Source organism: Muscardinus avellanarius (genome assembly GCF_963383645.1).
Source record: "Muscardinus avellanarius genome assembly, chromosome: 10".
In the NCBI taxonomy this organism is placed as follows: Eukaryota; Metazoa; Chordata; class Mammalia; order Rodentia; family Gliridae; genus Muscardinus; species Muscardinus avellanarius.
Genome location: NC_137796.1, coordinates 50,637,140 through 50,659,077, shown reverse-complemented (window position 1 = coordinate 50,659,077; position 21,938 = coordinate 50,637,140). Strand labels below are relative to the sequence as shown.

Below are 21,938 nucleotides of genomic sequence, written 5' to 3'. Positions count from 1 at the left end.
AAGCCAGCTGCGCTGGCTTAGGAGACCCTGTTTTCAAATAAAAAAATATAAAAATAGGTCTGGGAGTGTAGCCCGGAGGTAGAAGAGTTTCAAGGAACCACAGTACCACCAAAAAAATAAAAATAAAAATAAATAAATAAAAAAACAGGACCGGGTGGTATAGCTCAGAGGTACAATGCCCCTGGGTTCAATCCCCAGTACCGGAAAAAAAAAAAAAAAAAAAAAAAAAAAAAGCTAGGGTCTTCATCATTGTTGACTAAGACCCTTATCAGTAAAAATGTTAGACTTCCCTCCCCTATGTACTTTTGCAGCACTAGAGATGGAACCCAGGTTCATTCTACCTCTGAGTGAATCCCCCCCTGCCCTATTTTATTTTTATTTTGAAACAGGGTTTCGCTAGATTGATGAGAGTCTCGATACTTGCTGAGATTGTCCTTGAATCTGTGATCCTCCAGTCTCATCCTCCGAAATACTGGGATTGCAAACATGCACCACCACCACACCCTCAGCTAATTTATTATTTTGAAACAATTTTCAACTTACAGAAAAGTTGCAAGATAACTTCAAAGAACTCTTGCCCCATATAGCCTTTAGTCATTTCCCCAAAATGTTAAGAGTACTATATCTGCTCTCTCTCTCTCTCTCTCCCTCTCCCTCTCCCTCTCTCTCCTTCTCTATGTATGTGTGTATGTATTGTATATATGCATACATACATACATATAATATATATATTCCCCCCTGGACTGTCTGACAGTAAGCTGTGTATGTGATACCTCCACCCCTAAATACTTCAGTGTGTATTTACTAAGAACAAGGACAAGTATCTTACAAACCACAGTGCACCTATCAAAATCAGAATCAGCCAGGCACAATGACACACACCTGTAATTCCAGGTACTCAGGAGGATGGCAAGTTAAAGTTTGGTCATGGTGATTAGTGAAACCCTGACTCAAAAAAAAAAAAATATATATATATATATGGCTGGGGATGGAGCTCAGTGGTAGAGCACCTCTAGGTTCAATAACCAGTATTCCTCCCCCCAATTAAAAATTAAAATCAGAGCCAGGCGTGGTGGAGAATGCTTGTAATTACAGCCCTTGGGAGACCGAGACAGGAGGATGGCACAGGTTCGAAGCCAGCCTCAGCTACTTAGTGAGGCTCTCAGCAATTTAGTGAGACCCTGTTTCCAAATAAAGTTAAAAAAAAATAGGTCTGGGAGTGTAGGTCTGGGAGTGTAGCCCTGAGGTAGAAAAGCCTCTGGGTTCTACCCTTACCACGGCGGGGAGGGGGGGGGGATTAAAATCAGAAAGCAGCATTGAGCCAGGCGTGGTGGCACATGTTTGTAATCCCAGCATTCGGGAGGCTGAGACCAGAGGATCACGGTTCGACACCAGCCTCAGCTACTTAGTGAGGCCCTCTGCAACTCCATGAGACCTGGTTTCAAAATTTAAAAAAAACAAAAAAATCAGGCAGGGGGTGTAGCTCGGAGGTAGAACGCTCCTGGGTTCCATCCCCAGACCCGCAACAACAACAACAACAACAACGAAGAAGAAGACAGCATTGATGTGACACCATCACATCACAGTGACCCTTCCACTTTTGGCATTTGTCTCCAACCGGTCCCTTGTGTCCTTTCTGGAATTCCCTCCTCCTTCCAGGATCCAGGCCAGACCCTCGAATTACATTCTGATGCCATAAACAGGAATAAAGATAGCTGTTATTAACAACAATACACAAAAGAGAGAAATGAGAAAGGATGGACTTAAAAAGCCATCTAAAGCCGGGTGTGGCGGCGCACACTTGTAATCCCCTTGCTTGGGAGGCAGAGACAGGAGGATCGCACAGGTTTGAAGCCAGCCTTGATGGTTTAAGAGACCCTGTTTCCAAATAAAAATATATATATATAAATAGGTCTGGGAGTATAGCCCGGAGGTAGAAGGGTTTCCAGGAACTCCAGTACCATAAAAAAAAAAAAAAAAAAAAAAAGCAAGCCATCTAAAGCTGGGCATGGTGGTGCACAGTTTGTAATCCCAGCATTCGGGAGGCTGAGAGAGGAGAATCTGGGTTCGCGGCCAGCCTCAGCTACTTAGGCCCTTTGCAACTCCATGAAACTCTGTTTCAAAAATAAAGATAACCGGGCGTGGTGGCACACACTTGTAATCCCAGCATTTGGGAGGCTGAGACGTGGAGGATAGCGGTTCGCAGACAGCCTCAGCTACTTAGTGAGACCCTCTGCAACTCAGTGAGACCTGGTTTCAAAATAGAGAATAAAAAATAGGGCAGCAGGTGTAGCTCGGAGGTCAAATGCCCCTGGGTTCCATCCCCAGACCTGCAAAAAAAAAAAAAAAAAAAAAAAAAGATAAAAAACAGGGCTGGGCTGTAGCTCAGAGGTGCTCCTGGGTTCCATTCCCAGTATCTCAAAAAAAAAAAAAAAAGTCATCTAACTTGTAAGATTGCTCATACTCTCCTCTAGACCTTACTTGGGAAGTCTCTGGAGGTAGCTGGATTCCCGTTCCGATCCAAGCTTCTTCTTTTACCAGCTATGTGGCCACAGGCCACCAATGTACTTTCTCCAGCCTCTTTTTTCTCCATTTTAAAATATGGGATGAAGCTGGGAGCGATGACGTATGCCTATCATCCCAGATACTTGGAAGGCTGAGGCATGGGGATTGCTTGAACCCAGGAGCTTGATGCCAGCCTGAGCAACATAACTTTTTTTTTTTTTTTTTTTTTTTTGTACTGGGGATTGAACACAGGGGCATTCTACCTCTGAGCTACAGCTCCAGCCTATTTTATTTATTTATTTTTTAAATTGTCTTCCTCAGTTGCTGAGGCTTTCCTGAAACTTGTGATCCTCCTAGCTTTGCCTCCCAAGTACTACAATTACAGGCGTGCACCACCATGCCTGACAACAACCCCTCTTTTAAAAATTATTTACCCCACCTTTTTTTGTGTGTGTGGTACTAGGGATTGAACCCAGGGAGTTTCTACCTCTGGGCTACACCCCAGACCTATTTTATATTTTATTTGGAAACAGGGTCTTACTAAATTGCTGAGAGCCTCACTAAGATGCTGAGGCTGGCTTCGAACCTGCCATCCTCCTGTTTCAGCCTCCCAAGTACTGGGATTACAAGTGTGTGCCACCATGCCTGGATTTTTACTCCGTCTTAAAAAAAACAAAAAAAAAACAAAAAAAAAAAAACAAAAAAAAAACAGGCCGGGTGTAGTGGTGCCTGTTTGTAATCCCAGCAGCATTCGGGAGGCTGAGACAGGAGGATCACGGTTTGACACCAGCCTCAGCTACTTAGTGACGTCCTTTGCAACTCGGTGAGACCCTGTCTCAAAATAAAGAATAAAAAATAGGGCTGGGGGTGTTGCTCGGAGGTAGAATGCCCCTGGGTTCTATCCCCAGTACTGCAATAAATAAATAAATAAATAAATAAATAAATAAATAAATAAATTTACTTAAACGGGACGACACTGGCTCCTATCAGGTACCAGGGACCTTAGGAATCGCACCGACTTAGCCCGACCCTGACTGGTGCGGTGGGTATCAATAGTTGCTGTCAGCCAGGTCTCGAGGCGCACGCTTGGTTCGCGGACAGCCTCAGCTACTTAGCGAGGCCCTTCTCAACTCAGTGAGACCCTGTTTAGAAAAAAAAGACTAAACAATAGGGATGGGGGGTGTGTGGCTCGGAAGTATAATGCCCCTGGGTTCCATCCCCGGTACCGGGAAAAAAAAAAAGTTGCTGTCTTCTGCACAGAGGGCGGGGCGGGCCGCGCGGCTGCAGCGTCTGCGGTGCCGGTGCCGGCCCACCATCATCCCAGTCCCTCGTCCCCCAGGACGACGAGGTGGTCCTGCAGTGCAGCGCCACGGTGCTCAAGGAGCAGATCAAGCTCTGCCTGGCCGCCGAGGGTTTCGGCAACCGCCTCTGCTTTCTGGAGCCCACCAGCAACGCGCAGGTCAGGGGCGGCGGGAGCGCAGACGCGGCGCGGGAGAGGGACCTGGAAGCGGGAAGGCGGAGCGGTCGGCAGGGGCGTGGGCGGGGCAGATGGAGGGCGGGGCCTGGGTGGGCGGGGCCTGGGGTGGAGCCAGTCGGAGGTGACTGGCGGGACAGTATTTGGAGCGAGTGGGGCAGAGTCTGAGGTGGGTTGGAAGTGGGTGGGGTCTGAGAGAGTGGCGGGGCAGGGTTTGAGGCGGCGGGGGCGGCGTCCGAGGTGAGTGGGTGGAGCTGATGTGATCTGGGAGGGGTCTGAGGTAGGCGAGACCGGGTTGGGTCTGAGGTGAGTGGTGGGCGGGGTTTGAGGGGGTGGGGTTCCAGGTGAATGGGCGGGGTCCAAGGTGTCCACCGACAGGGTTTGAATGGGCAGGGGCGGAGTCCAAGGTGAGTGGGGCGGGGCTTGAGGTGGACGGGACGGGGTTGGATGTGGGCGGGGTCTGAGGTGAGCGGTGGGGTGGGGTCTGAGGTGGGCGGTTGTGAGGCTATGAGGCGGGAAAAAATTCTGTAAACACCGAGGGGCTGAAGGCTTGCTCAGGCTACTACCACAGCTGGCTTGCTTGCTTCTGAAGAAAGCAAGACAGCTGTGGTCCGAGGGGAAGGTGGCCTGAACACCTAGGAACAGGGGCTGAGAGGGAGTGTGCGGTCGGGGGGCTCAGAAGAAAGAACGGGGAGACTGAAGAACAGGGCCGGGGCCCCAGATTCAGTGTGTCTGCCGCGGAGGGCAGCATTTTAGAGGAAAGTCCTTTCCAGGAGTGAGTGGGCTGGGGCCTGAGATGGGAGAGCGTTGGCATCTGAAGGGCAAGAGGGCTTGAGGGTTTTAGCAGGGAAGGTGATCTGAGGGTCTGGGCTTGGGATTCTAAGGGTAGCGGGAAGCTGGGATTGAAGGTCCTTGAGGTCAGGGAGACACTAGCACGGGCCTAAGTGGGGGGGTAGTGGATGCTGAGGGGTGGGAAGAGCCCGGTGTCTGAGGGTGAGATGGACTCAAGGTCTGAGAGAGGAGGGGACCTGGGGGGCAGAGACTGGGGGCGACAGAGGGGGTGGCATATGATGTGGGAGGAGGTGTCAGGGTCTGGGGGGCAGTCTTGCGTCTAAGGGGCTGGTCATCCAGGAGTCTGAGGTGACTGGGTTGGGAGACTGGAGGGGAGGTTTAAGGCTGGACTCCTGTGACTGTGAAGTGTTCATGAGTGTTTGAGGAAGAGGCAGGAACAGGGACTGTCTGGTGGGGAAGGCCAAATATGGGGCTTCCTTTGGGAGGGGAGAGTTTGGAGCAGGAACTTCCTGCAGTAGGAGATTAGGTGCAATGTGGGGTGTTGGAGCAAGGAGGGTAGTGTGGAAGCTTCTATGGAGTTGGGAGGCAGGTGTTTGAGGGAGGAGGCATAGAAGAGGCATTTCCTGTGAGATTGGTGTGGACTCAGTATGTCTGCTGAGGAGGGTGGCGGGGCAGGGTTTCATGTGAGCTTGGGGTGGGGTCTGGGTGTCTCTGGGTGTGGGTGTTCAGAATGAGGGAGGGGGTATGCTCAAGAATGGAACTCAGGAACTGATGTCTGCCCATCTCGTCCCAGAATGTGCCCCCCGATCTGGCCATCTGCTGCTTCGTCCTGGAGCAGTCCCTGTCGGTCAGAGCCCTGCAGGAGATGCTGGCCAATACTGTGGAGGCCGGTGTGGAGGTGAGGCTCCCCCTTGGGACAGGACACAGGACAGGGGCGGGCAAGGGAGCCTGGGTGTTGTTCACCATCTGCTCTTTTCCTCTCTTTGCCCCACCCCCACAGGCCCTCAATTTGGATAAGTGGGTAGGTCTGGCCTTGGGTGTCACCTGTCATTCCTACTCTTTCTGACCCCAGGCCTGCTGCTCGGCCCACATCCTGCACACGGGCGCTCCTCCACCCCCGTCGTCAGGGGCTGTGGAGCCCAGCACAGGCTAGGCAAGCAGAAAGGAAGGGGTAGGGGCTTCTGAGCCCTGCCCCATTCCCCTCACCTGTTTCTTTCTCCTCTTTTCCATCCTTTCTCTCAATTCTGACCCCACCGCATGGGACCTCCCTCCTTCCCTCCCCTCCCAAGTGTGGGTCCCCTCCGGTTCAGGAGTGGGTCCGCCATGTGATTGCGTGGCCCTATCACATGGCCCCCTCAGAGCATGGGCATGTAGAGCCGTGATGGAGGCATGATGCAATCAAAGGATTGGATGTATCCCTTCCCCAAAAACGGTCCCAGGCTCCTTGTGCTCCAGAGGGGACAGTCGCCTATCACAAGGGTCCATGTTCACATATTTAACAATTGCCAGGACTGCCCCAGTGCACACAGGCTTCAGCTCAGCCACCTCATGACAGGTTAGAGCAGAGGGGAATGCGGTCCATGGAACACAAGACACTGGGGCTTCCCTGCGGCTCCCCAGGCACTTCGAAGATGGGTCCCTCTTCCCTGGGTGACTTTGGAGCCTGGTCAGAAAGATGAAGGAGGCCAGGAAGACAGAGCAGGCTTTGTGAAATATAAAACACCTCATCCCCAGGCTTCTCAGGGACATAGCCCTGCTTCCATGGATGGGGAAAATAAGACAGAGAATCTGTCCAGGGTCTGAGCTGAGGCTTCCTTATCTCCAGGCCTGAGCATGGTGTTTTATGAGGAGCATAGTCCCACTTGTAAGTAGGCCATATGTTTTGGGGGTCTGGAGAATCTGGGGGCCTGTGCTTACTCTGTGCCTTCTTTCCCCCACAGTCGTCCCAGGGTGGGGGACACAGGACTCTTCTATACGGCCATGCCATCCTGCTCCGGCACGCTCACAGCCGCATGGTGAGTGCATCAGTGAGGGGTGTGGGCAGGGTGCAGGCTGCCAGGAGGCTGACCGAGCTGTTCCCATCTAACCCTAGTACCTGAGTTGCCTCACTACCTCTCGCTCCATGACTGACAAGCTGGCCTTCGACGTAGGTCTGCAGGAAGATGCAACAGGTGCCGGGGCTGTGGGGGCAGCAGTGTGATGGGGACCCCGAGGCAGGGAGCCAGGGGGCAGAAGATCCACAGAACTCCAGAGGTGATGGTGGCACACACCTGCAATCCCAGTACCAGCAACTTAAGGAGGCTCAGCAATTTAGCTAGACCCCGTTTCAAAATAAATATAAAATAGGGCTGGGAGTGTAGCTTGGGGGTAGAATGCCCCTGGATTCAATCCCCAATACAAAAAAAAAAAAAAAAGAAAAACCCTCCAAGGGCAAAGGCTGGCATGGGACTGCTCTGGGGATGGCAATGGGGCTCTGGGGAAGAGGGCCGGGGCATGTGGATGGACACATTCCACACAGGGAGATGGGAGAATTCTAGGTAGTTGGTGGCAGCAATAGATTTATGGGCCCAAGGCCTGGGAGGCATGGTGGCTGGGAGCTTCCCAGGAGAGGCCATCACTCTGACAACTATTCCTCCACCCGCCCCCACCCATAGGAGAGGCCTGTTGGTGGACGATGCACCCAGCCTCCAAACAGAGGTCTGAAGGGGAGAAGGTCCGTGTTGGGGATGATCTTATCCTTGTCAGTGTCTCCTCTGAGCGCTACTTGGTGAGCAACCCAACCCTTGGTGGCCGTTCTGCTCCCCGGGCCCTACCTCTTCCTCATTGGTTTACCTGCTGGTCTCCAGCCCCAGTAGTGATTTCCAGTATCAGCGTTCCTAATCCTGACACCCAGTTTTCGGATTTCTGACCTCCCATTTCCGGGCTCAGTCTTGGTTTGCTCATATGTGACCTTCAATTTTCTGTTTCAAATCTGTACGTTTCCTGGTATCCACCCTCCATTTCTGGCCTCTGACTCTGGACTCTTGCCCACCGCTACCCATCCTCTCTGACCACCACATCCTGGTTGCCCCCAGCACTTATCGACGGCCAGTGGGGAGCTCCAGGCGGATGCTTCCTTCATGCAGACACTGTGGAACATGAATCCCATCTGCTCCTGCTGTGAAGAGGGTGAGGACACCAGACTTCTGGCACCTAAACCTTAAACCCCTAAACGAACCCTCAGCGTTGCACCTTGGATATGCCCAAACTGAGCCTGGGAACCTCAGACCTCACACCTAGACCTCCAAGTTATGGTTCTCACACTTAGTTTTCTAACTGACTCCAAAGCCAGAACCCTGGAGTGCAGATCCCCAAGCCCAAACTCATTATCCGACTCTCAAATTCAGACCCTAAAGTATTAGTCTCCAAGCTCCTGCACCAAACTCAGTCCTAGTGGTCAGACCCCTAAACTCCAATCCAAAGCTCCAATTGGAGCTTATGCTCCTGAACTCAACCCTCAGAAATAAGCACAGACTATAACTCAGACGCCCAAACCCAAACCTCCAAATCCAAACTTGATTCCCAAACCAGGACCCCTAATTCAGATCCTAATCTTTAGCCCACTAGCCTCAGACTTTTAAACTTCAGCTCTCAAAAACCCCAGCTTCCCAAATCAAACTCCCAAATTCTGATCTCCATAGTAAGACTCTAAAGAATAGCCCCCAGACTTTGACTCTTTCATACCCAAAACTTCAGAGTCCTAGATCTCTAAACTCTGACCCAACTTCTAACTAGAAAGCTCAACTCTTCCCCCAAAGTATACCTCAAAGCTCAGATTTCTAAACCATAAATCTCAGATCCCAGGCCTCAGATGCCAGTCTCAGATATCCAAAATCAATGCTCAAAATTCAGGACCTTGGGATCTGGGTACAGTGGCACTTGCCTGTAATCCCAGCTATTCCAGAGGCTGAGGCAGGAGGACCACAAGTTTGAGGCCAGCCTGAGCAATTTAGTAAGTCCTTGTCTCAAAATAAAATATAAGCCAGGCATAGGCCGGGCGTGGTGGCGCACGCTTGTAATCCCCGCGCTTGGGAGACGGAGACAGAAGGATCGCACAAGTTCGAAGCCAGCCATGCTAGTGTAAGAGACCCTGTTTCAAATATATAAAATAGGTCTGGGAGTGTAGCCCAGAGGTAGAAGGGCTTCCAGGAACCCCAGTACCACACACACACACACACACACAAAAAAAAAAAAAAAAAAAAAAAACTGGAAAAAAATAAGCCAGGCACAGTGGTGCATACATATAATCCCAGTACTTGGGAGGCTGAGAAAGAGGAATTGTTGCAGGTTTGAGGCCAACCTCAACAATTTAGTGAAACCTTCCACAATTTAGCAAGACCCCATTTCAAAATAAAAAGGTCTGATGCTGGGCGTGGTGGCGCACGCTTGTAATCACCTCGCTTGGGAGGCGGAGACAGGAGGATCGCGCAGGTTCAAAGCCAGCCGCACTGGCTTAAGAGACCCTGTTCCCAAATAAAAAAGTATAAAAATAGGTCTGGGAGTGTAGCCTGGAAGTAGAAGGGTTTCCAGGAATCCCAGTACCACACACACAAAAAAAATTTAAAAAATTAAAAGTCTGGGGATATAGCTCAAAGGTAGAATACCCCTGGGTTCAATCAGGCCCTAACTCCAGACCTTAACCTCAAATCAAAACCATCACACCTCTAAAATAAAAATAAAATAATAGGGCTGGAGGTATAGACTCTGGGTTCAATCCCCAATGCAAAACAAACAAACAAACAAACAAACAAACAATCCCTCAACTGTACAATCCTAAACCACAGACCCAACCCTCCCACCTTAGCTTTTACGTGCCCAGATCTCCAAATATAGGTCCCCAACTTCAGACCCTAAATCTCATATCCACTTCAAGCTTTAAACTCAGCCTGAATCTCAGACTCTTAAGTGCAGACCCCAAATCTAACCCTTAGGCTTCCACTGGGAAGTGCAGTGTCCCTAGACCTCACTCTGGCTCCTGGGCCTTTCTGGGGCTCCTGCCTCACAGCTACCACTTTCTCTTGCTCCTCCCCAGGTTATGTGACAGGGGGCCATGTCCTCCGCCTCTTTCATGGACACATGGATGAGTGTCTAACCATTTCTCCTGCTGACAGTGATGACCAGCGCAGGTCTGGGCAAGGACAAGGGGTTTAGGGTCTAGGGGTGGGGGAGGGAAATAAAGGTTGGCTTGGAGGCTGGGGCCGGGTGCTAGTCATGTTTCTGTTACTGTAACAAAGCACCTCAGGTTATCAATTTAATAAGGAAAAAGGTTTCTCTTGGTTCAGTTTCAGAGCTTTCAGTTCACAGTTGCTTGGCCCTGTGAGTATATCATGGCAAGAGCATGTGGCAGAGGCCAGTTCTCCTCGTTGCAGCCAAGAAACAGAAGAGAGAAAGTGGTGGTGGCAGGGTCCAAATATACCCCTTTCAAGGGCACATCCCCAATGATTTTTCTACTAAGCCCCACGTAAAGGTTCCACCACCTTGAAATAGTGCCACGTGCTGGGGACCAAGTCTTCAACACAGGGCCTTTGGGGGACATTCATAATAGACCCTGGAACCCTGATCTTACTCTCTCCTGTGTCCCCAGACTTGTCTTCTATGAAGGAGGACCCGTGTGCACCCATGCTCGCTCCCTCTGGAGGCTGGAGCCACTGAGAATCAGGTGGAAGGGGGGGGGGTCTAGAGAGGGACTGGGGTTTCCTTGGGGGTCCTGGGAGGCAGAAAGGGTCTCGAAGATCTGAGGAAGAGATTGGATGGTTTAGAGGGGAGGTCTGGGGAGCCCAAGAGAGAGAGGAAGGTCCTCGGGGATCCTGGAGTCCTGGAGTACAAAAAGGACTTGGGCAAGGGTGGCAGACTCCTGAGGGAGAGATCATGGGTCCTGGGTGAAAGCGTGGGGAAGCACAGTGGTGCTCACCTGTATTCCCTGTACTTGGGAGACTGAGACAGAAGGATCAGAGGTTTAAGGCCAGTCTCAACAACTTAGTGAGACCTTGTCTCAAAATAAATAACTTTTCAATAAAGGGTTGGAAACTCAGAGGTAGAGCAACCCTGGGGGGGGGGGAGAAAGAAAAGAAAAGAAAAAAGAAAGAAAGAAAGAAAAGCTGAGTGTGGTGGTATATGTCTGTATTCCCAGTACTTGGGAGGCCGAGACAGGAGGATCCCAGGTTTAAGGCCAGCTTCAGCAACTTATTGAGACTCTTAGCAACCTAGTAAGACTGTTTCAAAACAGAACAAAACAAAATTTTAAAAAGGCTGGGTATGAATCTTGGAGGTAGTATGCCCCTGGATCCAATCTCCAATACTATACATACATACCTTAAAAAAAAAATAAATAAGCTGGGCCTGGTGGCGCATGCTTGTAATTCTCACGCTTGGAAGGCTGAGACAGGAGGATCACGCAGGTTTGAAGCCAGCCTCAGCTACTGAGTGAGGCTCTCAGCAACTTAGTGAGACCCTGTTTCCAAATAAAAAAAATATAAAATAGGTCTGGGAGTATAGCCCGGAGGTAGAAAGCATCTGGGTTCCACCCCCAGTACCACCAAAAATAATAATAATAATAATAATAATAATAATAATAATAGAAAAGAAAATGTGCAATATGTAGGGGTCTGGATAAATTGGGGACACTAAAGACATCTAGCAAGCTCTGAGGAATATTCGAGGGCCTGAGAGAGAATTGGAGTTTTGAGATCATACTGAGGTCATAAGAAAAGTTTGAGGGGTTCCAAGAAAGTTTAGGGAATGCTGGAAGAGAGTTGGGGGCTTAAGGAGGTCTAGACCAAGGCTGTGATATCCCTGGAGGATCGGGGTCCCTGATGCCCCTTGCCCTCCCCTTCCACAGCTGGAGCGGGAGCCACCTCCGCTGGGGCCAGCCGCTGCGAATCCGGCATGTTACCACTGGGCGGTACCTGGCACTCACCGAAGACCAGGGTCTGGTGGTGGTCGATGCCAGCAAGGCCCACACCAAAGCCACTGCCTTCTGTTTCCGTATCTCCAAGGTCTGTGGAGTCGGGGAGGCTGCCCCCACCCCCACCAGCCACCGCTCTGCAGTCTCTCAGTGGGGCTCCCCCGTTAAGTACACAGGGAAAGGAAGGTGACCTCTGTCCTTTGCCCCTGCAGGAGAAGCTGGACGTGGCTCCCAAGCGGGACGTGGAGGGCATGGGCCCCCCTGAGATCAAGTACGGGGAGTCGCTGTGCTTCGTGCAGCACGTGGCCTCAGGCCTGTGGCTCACCTATGCTGCCCCCGACCCCAAGGCCCTGCGACTCGGCGTGCTCAAGAAGAAGGTGGGCTCCTGCCTAGGGGGAGAAGTGTGGCGGCACAGGCAGCGGCAGGAAGATGGGACTGAGAAAGAGACAGGGAGATACAGGCTGAGAGACAGGAAAATGAAGGAGGGATATTCGTGGAATATATATGGATATATGGAATGGGCATATCTGTATCTACACAGATATGCATGTGTGTGATATGCATATATGTATATGGGGGAGAGAAAGACAGAGACAGACATGGAAACAATAATAGAGATAGAAAAAAAGATAGTGACAGACACAGATAACATTCAGCTAACAGTTATTGAATACCTAAGCTGTTCTGTATGTGTATATGGAACAATCAGTGAACTATACAGACCTGTTCCCTGCCCCCCCTAGGGCTCTGAAATAGTGAATAAAGTGGCTTTAATGCAGCGCACAGACTTACAGTGGAGGAGCAATTGAGAGGAATTCACATGTACAAAGGACCTGGGGTTGGAATGAGCTGGGTTCATTCCAGTGACAGAAAGAACATGGTGCTGCTGGAGTAGAGTAGAGGGGCGAGTCGTGGAGGGGAGGCCGGAGAAGGGGGGGACAGATGGCGTGCAGCCTTGTGGGCCCTAGGGGGTGTGGCAGTTTTCATCCTGAGTGAGATGAAAGAGAGTTTGGAACAGGGCATGGAGGTGGCCCAAGCCAGGGTCCCAGAGTCCCTAGGCTGTCCATGGGAATCGACTGTGGAGGTGAGTGTGTGGAGCTAGAATAGGGAGGCCTGGAGGGGACTGTTACGATGCTTCAGGTGAAAAGATGACAGCGGACAGAACCAGGGTGGAGCTGAAGATGCTGGTTTTATTTTGAGGGTAGAGTCAACCGGATCTGCAGACAGACTGGATGTGGGCTAAGAGAAGGAGGGTGGAGCGTGACGTCACTATTTCTGTCCTAAGCAACTGCAGATACAAGTGCCATTGACCAATATGGGGGCAGGGGCTGCCACGGGTCAGCTCAGAAGGACAGGGATCTAATTCCAGTACTTGGGAGGCTGAGACAGGAGGACTGCAGGTGAGAGAGAGATGGAGACAGAAAAGACAAGACAGAAAGAGATTGGCAGAGAGAGGGTCTGTGGCATCTAGCTGAGGGACTAAACTCTGGGCAGAGGCCTGGGGGCCCTGGTCCTGGTTGGCTGGCGCCCTCCTGACCTCTCCATCTTCCTACACCCAGGCCATGCTGCACCAGGAAGGCCACATGGATGATGCGTTGTCACTGACCAGGTGTCAGCAGGAAGAGTCCCAGGCTGCCCGCATGATCTACAGCACGGCTGGCCTGTACAACCAGTTCATCAAGTAAGCAGTCGCCCATGCTACCCCGGGTGACCCCAGTCTCCTGGCATTCATGCACCTGACCACTGTAATCTCTAGAGACCTCTGGGCTCTACACATGGCCCTAATCTCTAAACCTCTGGCCTCTAATCTGACATAAACACCCGTGACCTTTGACCTCCCATTCATGACCATCACCTAACTCCTATACCCCGACATCCGGTTGACCCCATCCCTGCCTCCTCCTCCCCTGAGCCCCTGTGCCTAGCAGGACTGAGTCTCACTCCCAGTTCTGGCCTTGGCTGCTGTGTGCAGGGCCTTGCCCTTTCTCCCTCTCCCCTCTGCAAAGTGAGAGTCCGGCAGGGGGTGGGGTGGTGCCTCCCTCTGGCTCAGGCCCCTGCTGCCAGCTGGTGGTGCTTGCAGGGGCCTGGACAGCTTCAGCGGGAAGCCTCGGGGCTCGGGGTCACCGGCCGCTGTGGTGCTGCCCATCGAGGGCGTCATCCTGAGCCTGCAGGACCTCATCGGTTACTTCGAGCCGCCCTCCGAGGACTTGCAGCACGAGGAGAAGCAGAGCAAGCTGCGCAGCCTGCGCAACCGCCAGAGCCTCTTCCAGGAGGAGGTGCGACTGCGGCGTGGGCGGGGCCGGCAGGCCTGAGGGCGGGGTGGGAGGGGTTAGGGGGCGGGGCAGAAAGGAGCGCGAGGAAGGACGGGGCTTGAGTGGGCTGAGGGGTGGGGCCTCTATGGGGAGCGGAGCCTCGGGAGGGTGGGCCTGCCTGGGTGGGCGGGTCTTTGGGGAGGGAAGCACCTGGGCAGTTTGTGTGAAGCTGAGGCCGAGGCCGGGCCCGGGAGGCGGGGCTTGGGGAGGAGTCAGACCAGGGGGGTGGGGCGGCCCACTCCGGGACAAGTCTGCAGGGGCGGAGCCTTCGGGGTGGGAGGACAGAACCGACCTGGGCTGGGGGATACAGGGCTGGGGTTAGATCTTGGGACATCACAGAAAAGAGCGTAGGAAGGACATTCAGCTTGGAGTCAGGAGAACCCGAAGGCTAGCGGCCCGCAGGGCTCTGCTCAGCCAGAGGTCTGAGTGGGAGGAGCCGAGAGCGGTGGGACCGGGAGCCAGGACAAAGTCAGGGAATCTGATGCCTTCATCAGAGGAGGAAGCCTTTCTATTCAAAGGCCTCTGGCTGGGCTCAGGGGCTCACGCCACTCCAGCTACTCCAGAGGTTGAGGTGGGGGGATCCCAAGTTCCAGGACAGGCCGAGCAGTTTAAGCGAGGCTCTCAGCAGCTTAGCGAGGCCCTGTTTCAAAATATAAAATAAGGCTTGGGGTGTAGCTCAGAGGTAGAATGCCCCGGGTTCCATCCTCATTATCAAAACAACAATAATAAATAAAGACATTCCAACTGGCTCCCTCCTCTCTAAGGCTCCTAATTTTATGCGGGAAAAAGACTCATACAATATATGAGGGGGGCTTAGGACAGTTCTAGTACAGAGTAGATACTACGTAAATGTTAGTGGTTATTGGTACCTTGACTTTAGCCCTTACTATGTGTTAAGGACTTTTTATATACCTGCCATCCTCCCAGTGATCCCATGGGGAACTGTAATTCCCATGTTATAGCTGTGGTCAATGAAGCTCAGAGAAATTAAATAGCAGTCATCTACTCAACCAATATGCCAGTGAAGAAAACAGACAGAAATCTGTGTTTATGGAGTTGGCATGACCAGAAGAGACATTAATAAAATAAGTAAACCGATGGCATATTAAATGGTAATAGGTGCTAAGGAGAAAAATAAAACAAGGAATGGGTAGGGAGTGAGGGAGTACTGGGGTTTTGTAATTTTTTATAATAATAATAATAATTATTATTATTATTATTTGTGTGTGTGTGTGAGTGTGTGTGTGTGTGTGTGTGTGTGTGTGTGTGTGTGTGTGGTCTCAGTTGTGAAGGGCGTTGCTAAGTAACTGAGGCTGTCTGCGAACCGCGATTCTCCTATCTCTGCCTTCCGAATGCTGGGATTACAAGCATGTGCCACCATACCTGGCCTGATTTTTTATTCTTTATTTTGAAACAGGGTTTCACTAAGTTGCTGAGAGCCGCACTAAGTAGCTGAGGCTGGCTGCGAACCTCCATCCTCCTGTCTCAGCCTCCCAAATGCTGGGATCACAAGCGTGCACCACCACACTTGGCTTGTAATTTATTACTTGTTGATTGATTGGTACTGGGGATTGAACCTAGAGGCATTCTGCCTCCAAGCTACCCTTCAACCCTTTTTATTTATTTTTAAACGGGTTCTAAGTTGCTGAGGTTGGCTTTCAACCTGCACTCCTCCTTGGGAGCCTCCCAAGTACTTGGATTACAGGTGTGTGTGCTATCCCACCCAGCAGTTTTGCAATTTAGCGTGCCTAGGCAGGGTGACCTGAAGAAAGAGAGGGAGCCAGGTTTACACCCTGGGGAGGGCCAACTGGGAGAAGGCAGACCACATGCAGAGGCCTCAGGTGGAAGTGACATGTTCCAGGAACAGCAAAGAGATGACCGAGCAGAGTAGGAGATGAAGGCAGAGTGGAGGCAAAACCCAAGCCGTGTGGGATCTTTGGCTTTGGGAACCCCTGGAGGGTTAGGTCTTATAAAGGCAGAGCCAAGCCGGGCGTGGTGGCGCACGCTTGTAATCCCAGCATTTGGGAGTCTGAGACAGAGGATCGCAGGTTCTCGGCCAGCCTCAGCTACTTAGGGAGGCCCTTTGCAACTCAGTAAGACCCTGTTTCAAAACAAAGAATAAAAAATAGGGCTGGAGGTGTAGCTCAGAGGTAGAATGCTCCTGGGTTCCATCCCTGGTACCTCAAAAAAAAAAAAAAAAAATTAAAAAGAAAAAAGGCAGAGCCAGTCCACGGGACTCCAGTTTTGGTTGTGATCTCTACTATGAAGCACTGCCTCTTACTAGCGATAGCAGAGGATGTTCCAGGACCCCCAGTGGACGCCTGGGAACTCGGATAAAACAAGGGTATGGTCTAGGTATACTGTGTTACTGCCTACACATCCATACCTATGATAAAGCTTAATTTAAAAATCAGGCACAGTAATATTAACACAAATTAATAATAATAATAATAAGATTAACAAAAATTAACTAACAATAAAATACAATAGTTATAATAATACACTGTAATAAAGTTATATGAATGTGATCTCTTTCAAAATATGAAATTTCTGCCGGGCGTGGAGGCGCACACTTGTAATCCCGGCACTTGGGAGGCTGAGACAGGAGGATCGCACGGGTTCGAAGCCAGCCTCAGCTACTTAGTGAGGCTCTCAGCAACTTAGTGAGACCCTGTTTCCAAATAAAGTATAAAATAGGTCTGGGAATATAGTCCAGAGGTAGAAAGCCCCTGGGTTCCACCCCCAGTACCACAAAATATATATATGAAATTTCCCATTTGCTATTTTTGGTCTGCGGATGACTGGGGTAGCTGAAACCACAGAAAGTGAGACCACAGGTAAGGGAGGGGACTACCATAGAAAAATCATCTTAGAACTATTTGTGAGGACTTAAACCTGGAAACAGCCTGTGTGCATCTGCCAGTATTAGAATTGGTCATGAGCATGGTATATCCAGCCTTAGAAATGAAAATGAAGAGAGAGAAGAGAGGTTATAGCCTCAGGCAACAGGGTGCTTGAGTCATTTTTTTTGGGGGGTGATTGAACTCAGGGGCATTCTACCTCTGAGCTACGTCCCCAGCTCTATTTTATTTTTTATTTTTATTTATTTTTATTATTTATTTATTTATTTATTTATTTATTTATTTTGGTGGTACTGGGGGTGGAACCCAGAGGCTTTCTACCTCTGGGCTATACTCCCAGACCTTTTTTATATTTTATTTGAAAACAGGGTCTCACTAAGTTGCTGAAAGCCTCACTAAGTAGTTGAGGCTGGCTTCGAACCCGTGCGATCCTCCTGTCTCAGCCTCCCAAGCATGGGGATTACAAGCGTGCACCACCACGCCTGGCCTTATTTTTTATTTTTAAATTTAATTAATTAATTAATTTTTTGTGTGGTACTGGGGATGCAACTCAGGTGCATTCTACCTTTGAGTTATACCCCAACCCTATTTTTTATTCTTTATTTTGAAACAGGGTCTCACTAAGTTGCAGAGGGCCTCACTAAGTAAGTAGCTAAGGCTGTCTGTGAACTGCGATCCTTCCCAAATGCTGGGATTACAAGTGTGAACCCCCATATGTGGCTTTTTTTTTTTTTTTTTTGGTGGTACTGGGGGTGGAACCCAGAGGTTTTCTACCTCCAGGCTATACTCCCAGACCTTTTTTTTTTTTTTTTTTTTTTTTTTGGTGGTACTGGGGTTCCTGGAAGCCCTTCTACTTCCGGGCTACACTCCCAGACCTATTTTTTTTTTTTTAATTTTTCATTTTGGAAACAGGGTCTCCTAAACCAGCGCGCGCGGCTGGCTTCGAACCTGCGGGATCCTCCTGTCTCTGCCTCCCAAGCGCGGGGATTACAAGCGTGCGCCACCACGCCCGGCCCAGACCTTTTTTTAAAATATATATATTTTATTTGGAAACAGGTTCTCACTAAGTTGCTGAAAGCCTCTAAGTAGCTGAGGCTGGCTTCGAACCTGTGCAATCCTCCTGTCTCAGCCTCCCAAGCGCGGGGATTACAAGCGTGCACCACCACGCCCGACTCTTATTTTCTATTTTGAAACAGGGTTTTGCTAAATTGCTGAAATTGCTGATTATTTCGGGGCTGGGATGTAGCTCAGTGGCAAAGTGCCTGCTTTGCAGGTGCAGTGCTCTGAGTTCGGTCCCTGGTTCCAAAAAGACAAAAAAAAAAATAAAGAACCCGTTTAAATTGCTGATTGTTTCATTCACTTAGTTGTCAAGTACTGGGATTACAGGCATGCACCACCACACCTAGCAGTGCTTGAACCTTAAAACATAATGTTGGCGCCGGGCGTGGTGGCGCACGCTTGTAATCCCCGCACTTGGGAGGCAGAAACAGGAGGATCGCGCAGGTTCGAAGCTAGCCCCGCGCGCTGGCTTAGGAGACCCTGTTTCCAAATAAAAATGCAAAAATAGGTCTGGGAGTGTAGCCCGGAGGTAGAAGGGCTTCCAGGAACCCCAGTACCACCAAAAAAAAAAAAAAAAAAAAAACATAATGTTGGCTGGGCATGGTGGCGCACGCTTGTAATCCCCGCGCTTGGGAGGCTGAGACAGGAGGATTGCGCAGGTTTGAAGCTAGCCACAGCTACTTAGTGAGGCTCTCAGCAACTTAGTGAGACCCTGTTTCCAAATAAAATATAAAATGGGTCTGGGAGTATAGCCCGGAGGTTGAAAGCCTCTGGGTTCCACCCCCAGTACTACCAAAAAACCCCCCAAAAAACAAAAAAACATAATGTTGAGTAAAAGATCTATGTGCAAAAGAATGCTTCCTGTATATCCCAAGTTCAAAAGCAGGCAAAATTCAACTAGATGGTTTAACAACATACAGGGTGCAACCACATACAGGATACAGTGGTGGGTGTCTGTAATCCTAGTATTTAGGAGGCTGGGATAGGAGGATCGCAGGTCCTAGGCCTGCTCCAGCAACTATATCTATGTCTATTAATCTATCTATCTATCTATCTATCTATCTATCTATCTATCTATCTAGCTATGGAGAGAAACAGAAAAACAAGGAAGAGCTTTATGTAGAAGTCAGTACAACTAGCCGGGCGTGGTGGTGCACATTTGTAATCCCAGTACTTGGGAGGCTGAGACAGGAGAACCACAGTTTGTGGCCAGCCTCAGCTATTTATTATGGCCCCTGCAACTTAGTGAGACCCTGTTTCAAAATAAAAAGAATAAAAAATAGGGCTTGGGGTGTAGCTCAGAGGTAGAATGCCCCTGGGTTCAACTCCCAGTTACACACACACACACACACACACACACACACACACACACACACGAAGTCAGCACAACTAGGCATGGTGGCACATACCTATAATCCCAGTACTTGGGAGGCTAAGACTGGAGGATTGCAGGTTTGTGATCAGCCTCAACAAATTACCGAGGCCCTGTTTCAAAATAAATTAATAAAAGAGGGCTAGCGTAGTTCAGAGATAGAAGGCCCCCGGGTTCAATCCCCACTGCCCCTTCCCCCTCACACAAAGTTAGCACAATGGTTATTCCCAGTAGAGAGGGCTGCGTGACTGGGGCCATTCAGGGGGCTTCTGAGTATAGCTGTCATGTTCTCTGTTTTGACCTGGGTCACAGTCATACAGGTGTGTTCTTCAGGTTTCTCTGTTAAGCCACGTGCATCTGATCCTCATTATTCACGGATTCTGTATTTGCAAATTTGCCTACTTGCTGAGACTTCCTTGTAACCCTGAAATCAATACTCATGGCACTTTGTGGTCATTTGTGGGCATGTGCAGAGCGGCTGAAAATGTGAGGCATCTGATGCTCAGGCGGGGTCCCGGCCGAGGCCAACCGAGGCCAAGTTGCCCAGTGTCAGCTCAGCCTGTGAACAGCTGTCCTTTCACACTGTATTCAGTGCACATCATTTATTTATTTATTTATTTATTTATTTATTTATTTATTTATTTATTTATGGTACTGGGGTCTTTGGAAACCCTTCTACCTCTGGACTACACTCCCAGACACCTATTTTTTATATTTTTATTTGGAAACAGGGTCTCTTAAGCCAGCGCGGCTGGCTTCGAACCTGCGCGATCCTCCTGTCTCCGCCCCCCAAGCGCGGGGATTACAAGCGTGCGCCACCACGCCCGGCGGTGCCACATTTTTTGCAGCGTTGTCCTTTTTGTTGATTTCACTGTTTCACGTTATGGCTCCCGAGTGTAGTGCTGACGTGCTGTCTGTTAGTCCTGAGTGCAAGAAGGTGGGTGTGTCCTCACTAGACAAGATTTGCTCAGACAGAAATTATATCGTGCTGTTGGCCATGAATTTAATGTTAATGAGTCAACATTTATATCAAATCAATGTCTTCCAACAGAAGTACACACAGAACAAGGTTATGTAATGATTAACTGATGAGAATTTGGGACTGACAACCAGACACAGTAGGGTGCTCCTACAGTTTCATGTACTTGGGAGGCCGAGGCAGGAGAATCACTTGAGCCCAGGAGTTTGAGGCCAGCCTGACAACATAGCAAGACCCCATCACTTTAAAAAAGTTGTGACTAAGCTGAGTGTGGTGGCACACACTTGTAATCCCAGTACTTGGGACGCTGAGACAGAGGGTCGTCATGGTTCTGCGGTTCATGGTTTCGCGGTTCGCCGCTCTGCCGTTTGCGGCTGGCAGACAGCCTCAGCACTTAGGCCCTTCACAATTCAGTGAGACCCTGTTTCAAAATAAAGAATTAAAAATAGGTCTGTCTGGAGGCCGGGCGTGGTGGCGCACGCTTGTAATCCCTGCACTTGGGAGGCCGAGACAGGAGGATCGCGCATGTTCGAAGCCAGCCTCAGCTACTTAGTGAGGTTCTCAGCAACTTAGTGAGACCCTGTTTCCAAATAAAATATAAAATAGGTCTGGGAGTGTATCCCAGAGGTAGACAGCCTCTGGGTTCCATCCCCAGTACCACAAAATAAATAAATAAATAAATAAATAAATAAATAAATAAATAAATAAAGGTCTGGGGGTGTAGCTCAAAAGTAGAATGCCCCTGGGTTTCATCCCCAATACCAAAAAAAAAAAAAAAAAAAAAAAATTGTGACCATCTGGGTACTTGGGAGGCTGAGACAGGAGGATCCGGGTTCACAGCCAGCCTCAGTTACTTAGTGAGGCCCTCCGCAACTTAGTGAGACCCTGTTTCCAAATAAAGAATAAAAAAGGGCTGGGTGTGTCACTCAGAGATAGAATGGCCCTGGGTTCCACCCCTAGTACTGCAAAAGAAAAGAAAAAAAAGTTGTGACTGAGCCAGGCATAATCCCATTACTGAGGAGGCTGAGACAAAAGGACTGCAGGTTTGAGGCCAGTATGCAGGAAGTCAGTGAGTCTCTGTTTCAAAATAAAAAGGGATGGGGATGTAGTTCCCCAGTACCACCAAACAAAAACAAAAACAAAAAAACTCCCCCCAAACAAAACAAAAACTATGGGAAGGGGGAGCACAAATTTAGTCCTGATGTCATTAAGGGTATTAAGGGTATATTATGTTGAAAGAGAGGCAGACACAGTAAGGACAGATTCGGGGCACCAAGGAGGCGAGGAGGGCAATAGGACTGAATGGGGACATGGAGGCACGGGGCTGGTTTAAACCTGGGAACACACAGCCACCAGCTGTTGAAGGAATATGAATTAGTAAGTCCACGAAAGGAAAGGGAGAGGGCCTGGGACACCTGTTGCGACGCCCTTCATTTTTCCCACCCTAGGGGATGCTCACCCTGGTTCTGAATTGCATCGACCGCCTGAACGTGTACAGCACTGCTGCCCACTTTGCCGAATTTGCAGGGGACGAGGCCGCTGAGTCCTGGAAAGAGATCGTGAACCTGCTCTACGAACTCCTGGGTATGAGGCCTCCGTCTTGACTCCCCCCCATAGCACCCCAGACCCCTATTCCTATTG

General features: G+C 50.0%; 1 protein-coding gene across 2 annotated transcripts in view; it reads left to right on the top strand.

The window, feature by feature from the left end:
- RYR1 (ryanodine receptor 1) overlaps positions 1 to 21,938 on the top strand; it is a gene marked incomplete at both ends in the record, with an annotated part of 159,744 nt that overhangs the window by 7,299 nt on the left and 130,507 nt on the right. For both annotated transcript variants that reach the window (XM_080704165.1, XM_080704166.1), the window contains 13 exons: positions 3,845 to 3,964; positions 5,565 to 5,669; positions 6,712 to 6,786; positions 6,864 to 6,942; positions 7,426 to 7,538; positions 7,846 to 7,939; positions 9,843 to 9,936; positions 10,395 to 10,469; positions 11,649 to 11,805; positions 11,927 to 12,091; positions 13,274 to 13,395; positions 13,795 to 13,990; positions 21,746 to 21,881. In XM_080704165.1, coding sequence (XP_080560291.1) covers positions 3,845 to 3,964; positions 5,565 to 5,669; positions 6,712 to 6,786; positions 6,864 to 6,942; positions 7,426 to 7,538; positions 7,846 to 7,939; positions 9,843 to 9,936; positions 10,395 to 10,469; positions 11,649 to 11,805; positions 11,927 to 12,091; positions 13,274 to 13,395; positions 13,795 to 13,990; positions 21,746 to 21,881 — 1,531 coding nt within the window. The remainder of the gene's footprint in view (positions 1 to 3,844; positions 3,965 to 5,564; positions 5,670 to 6,711; positions 6,787 to 6,863; positions 6,943 to 7,425; positions 7,539 to 7,845; positions 7,940 to 9,842; positions 9,937 to 10,394; positions 10,470 to 11,648; positions 11,806 to 11,926; positions 12,092 to 13,273; positions 13,396 to 13,794; positions 13,991 to 21,745; positions 21,882 to 21,938) is intronic.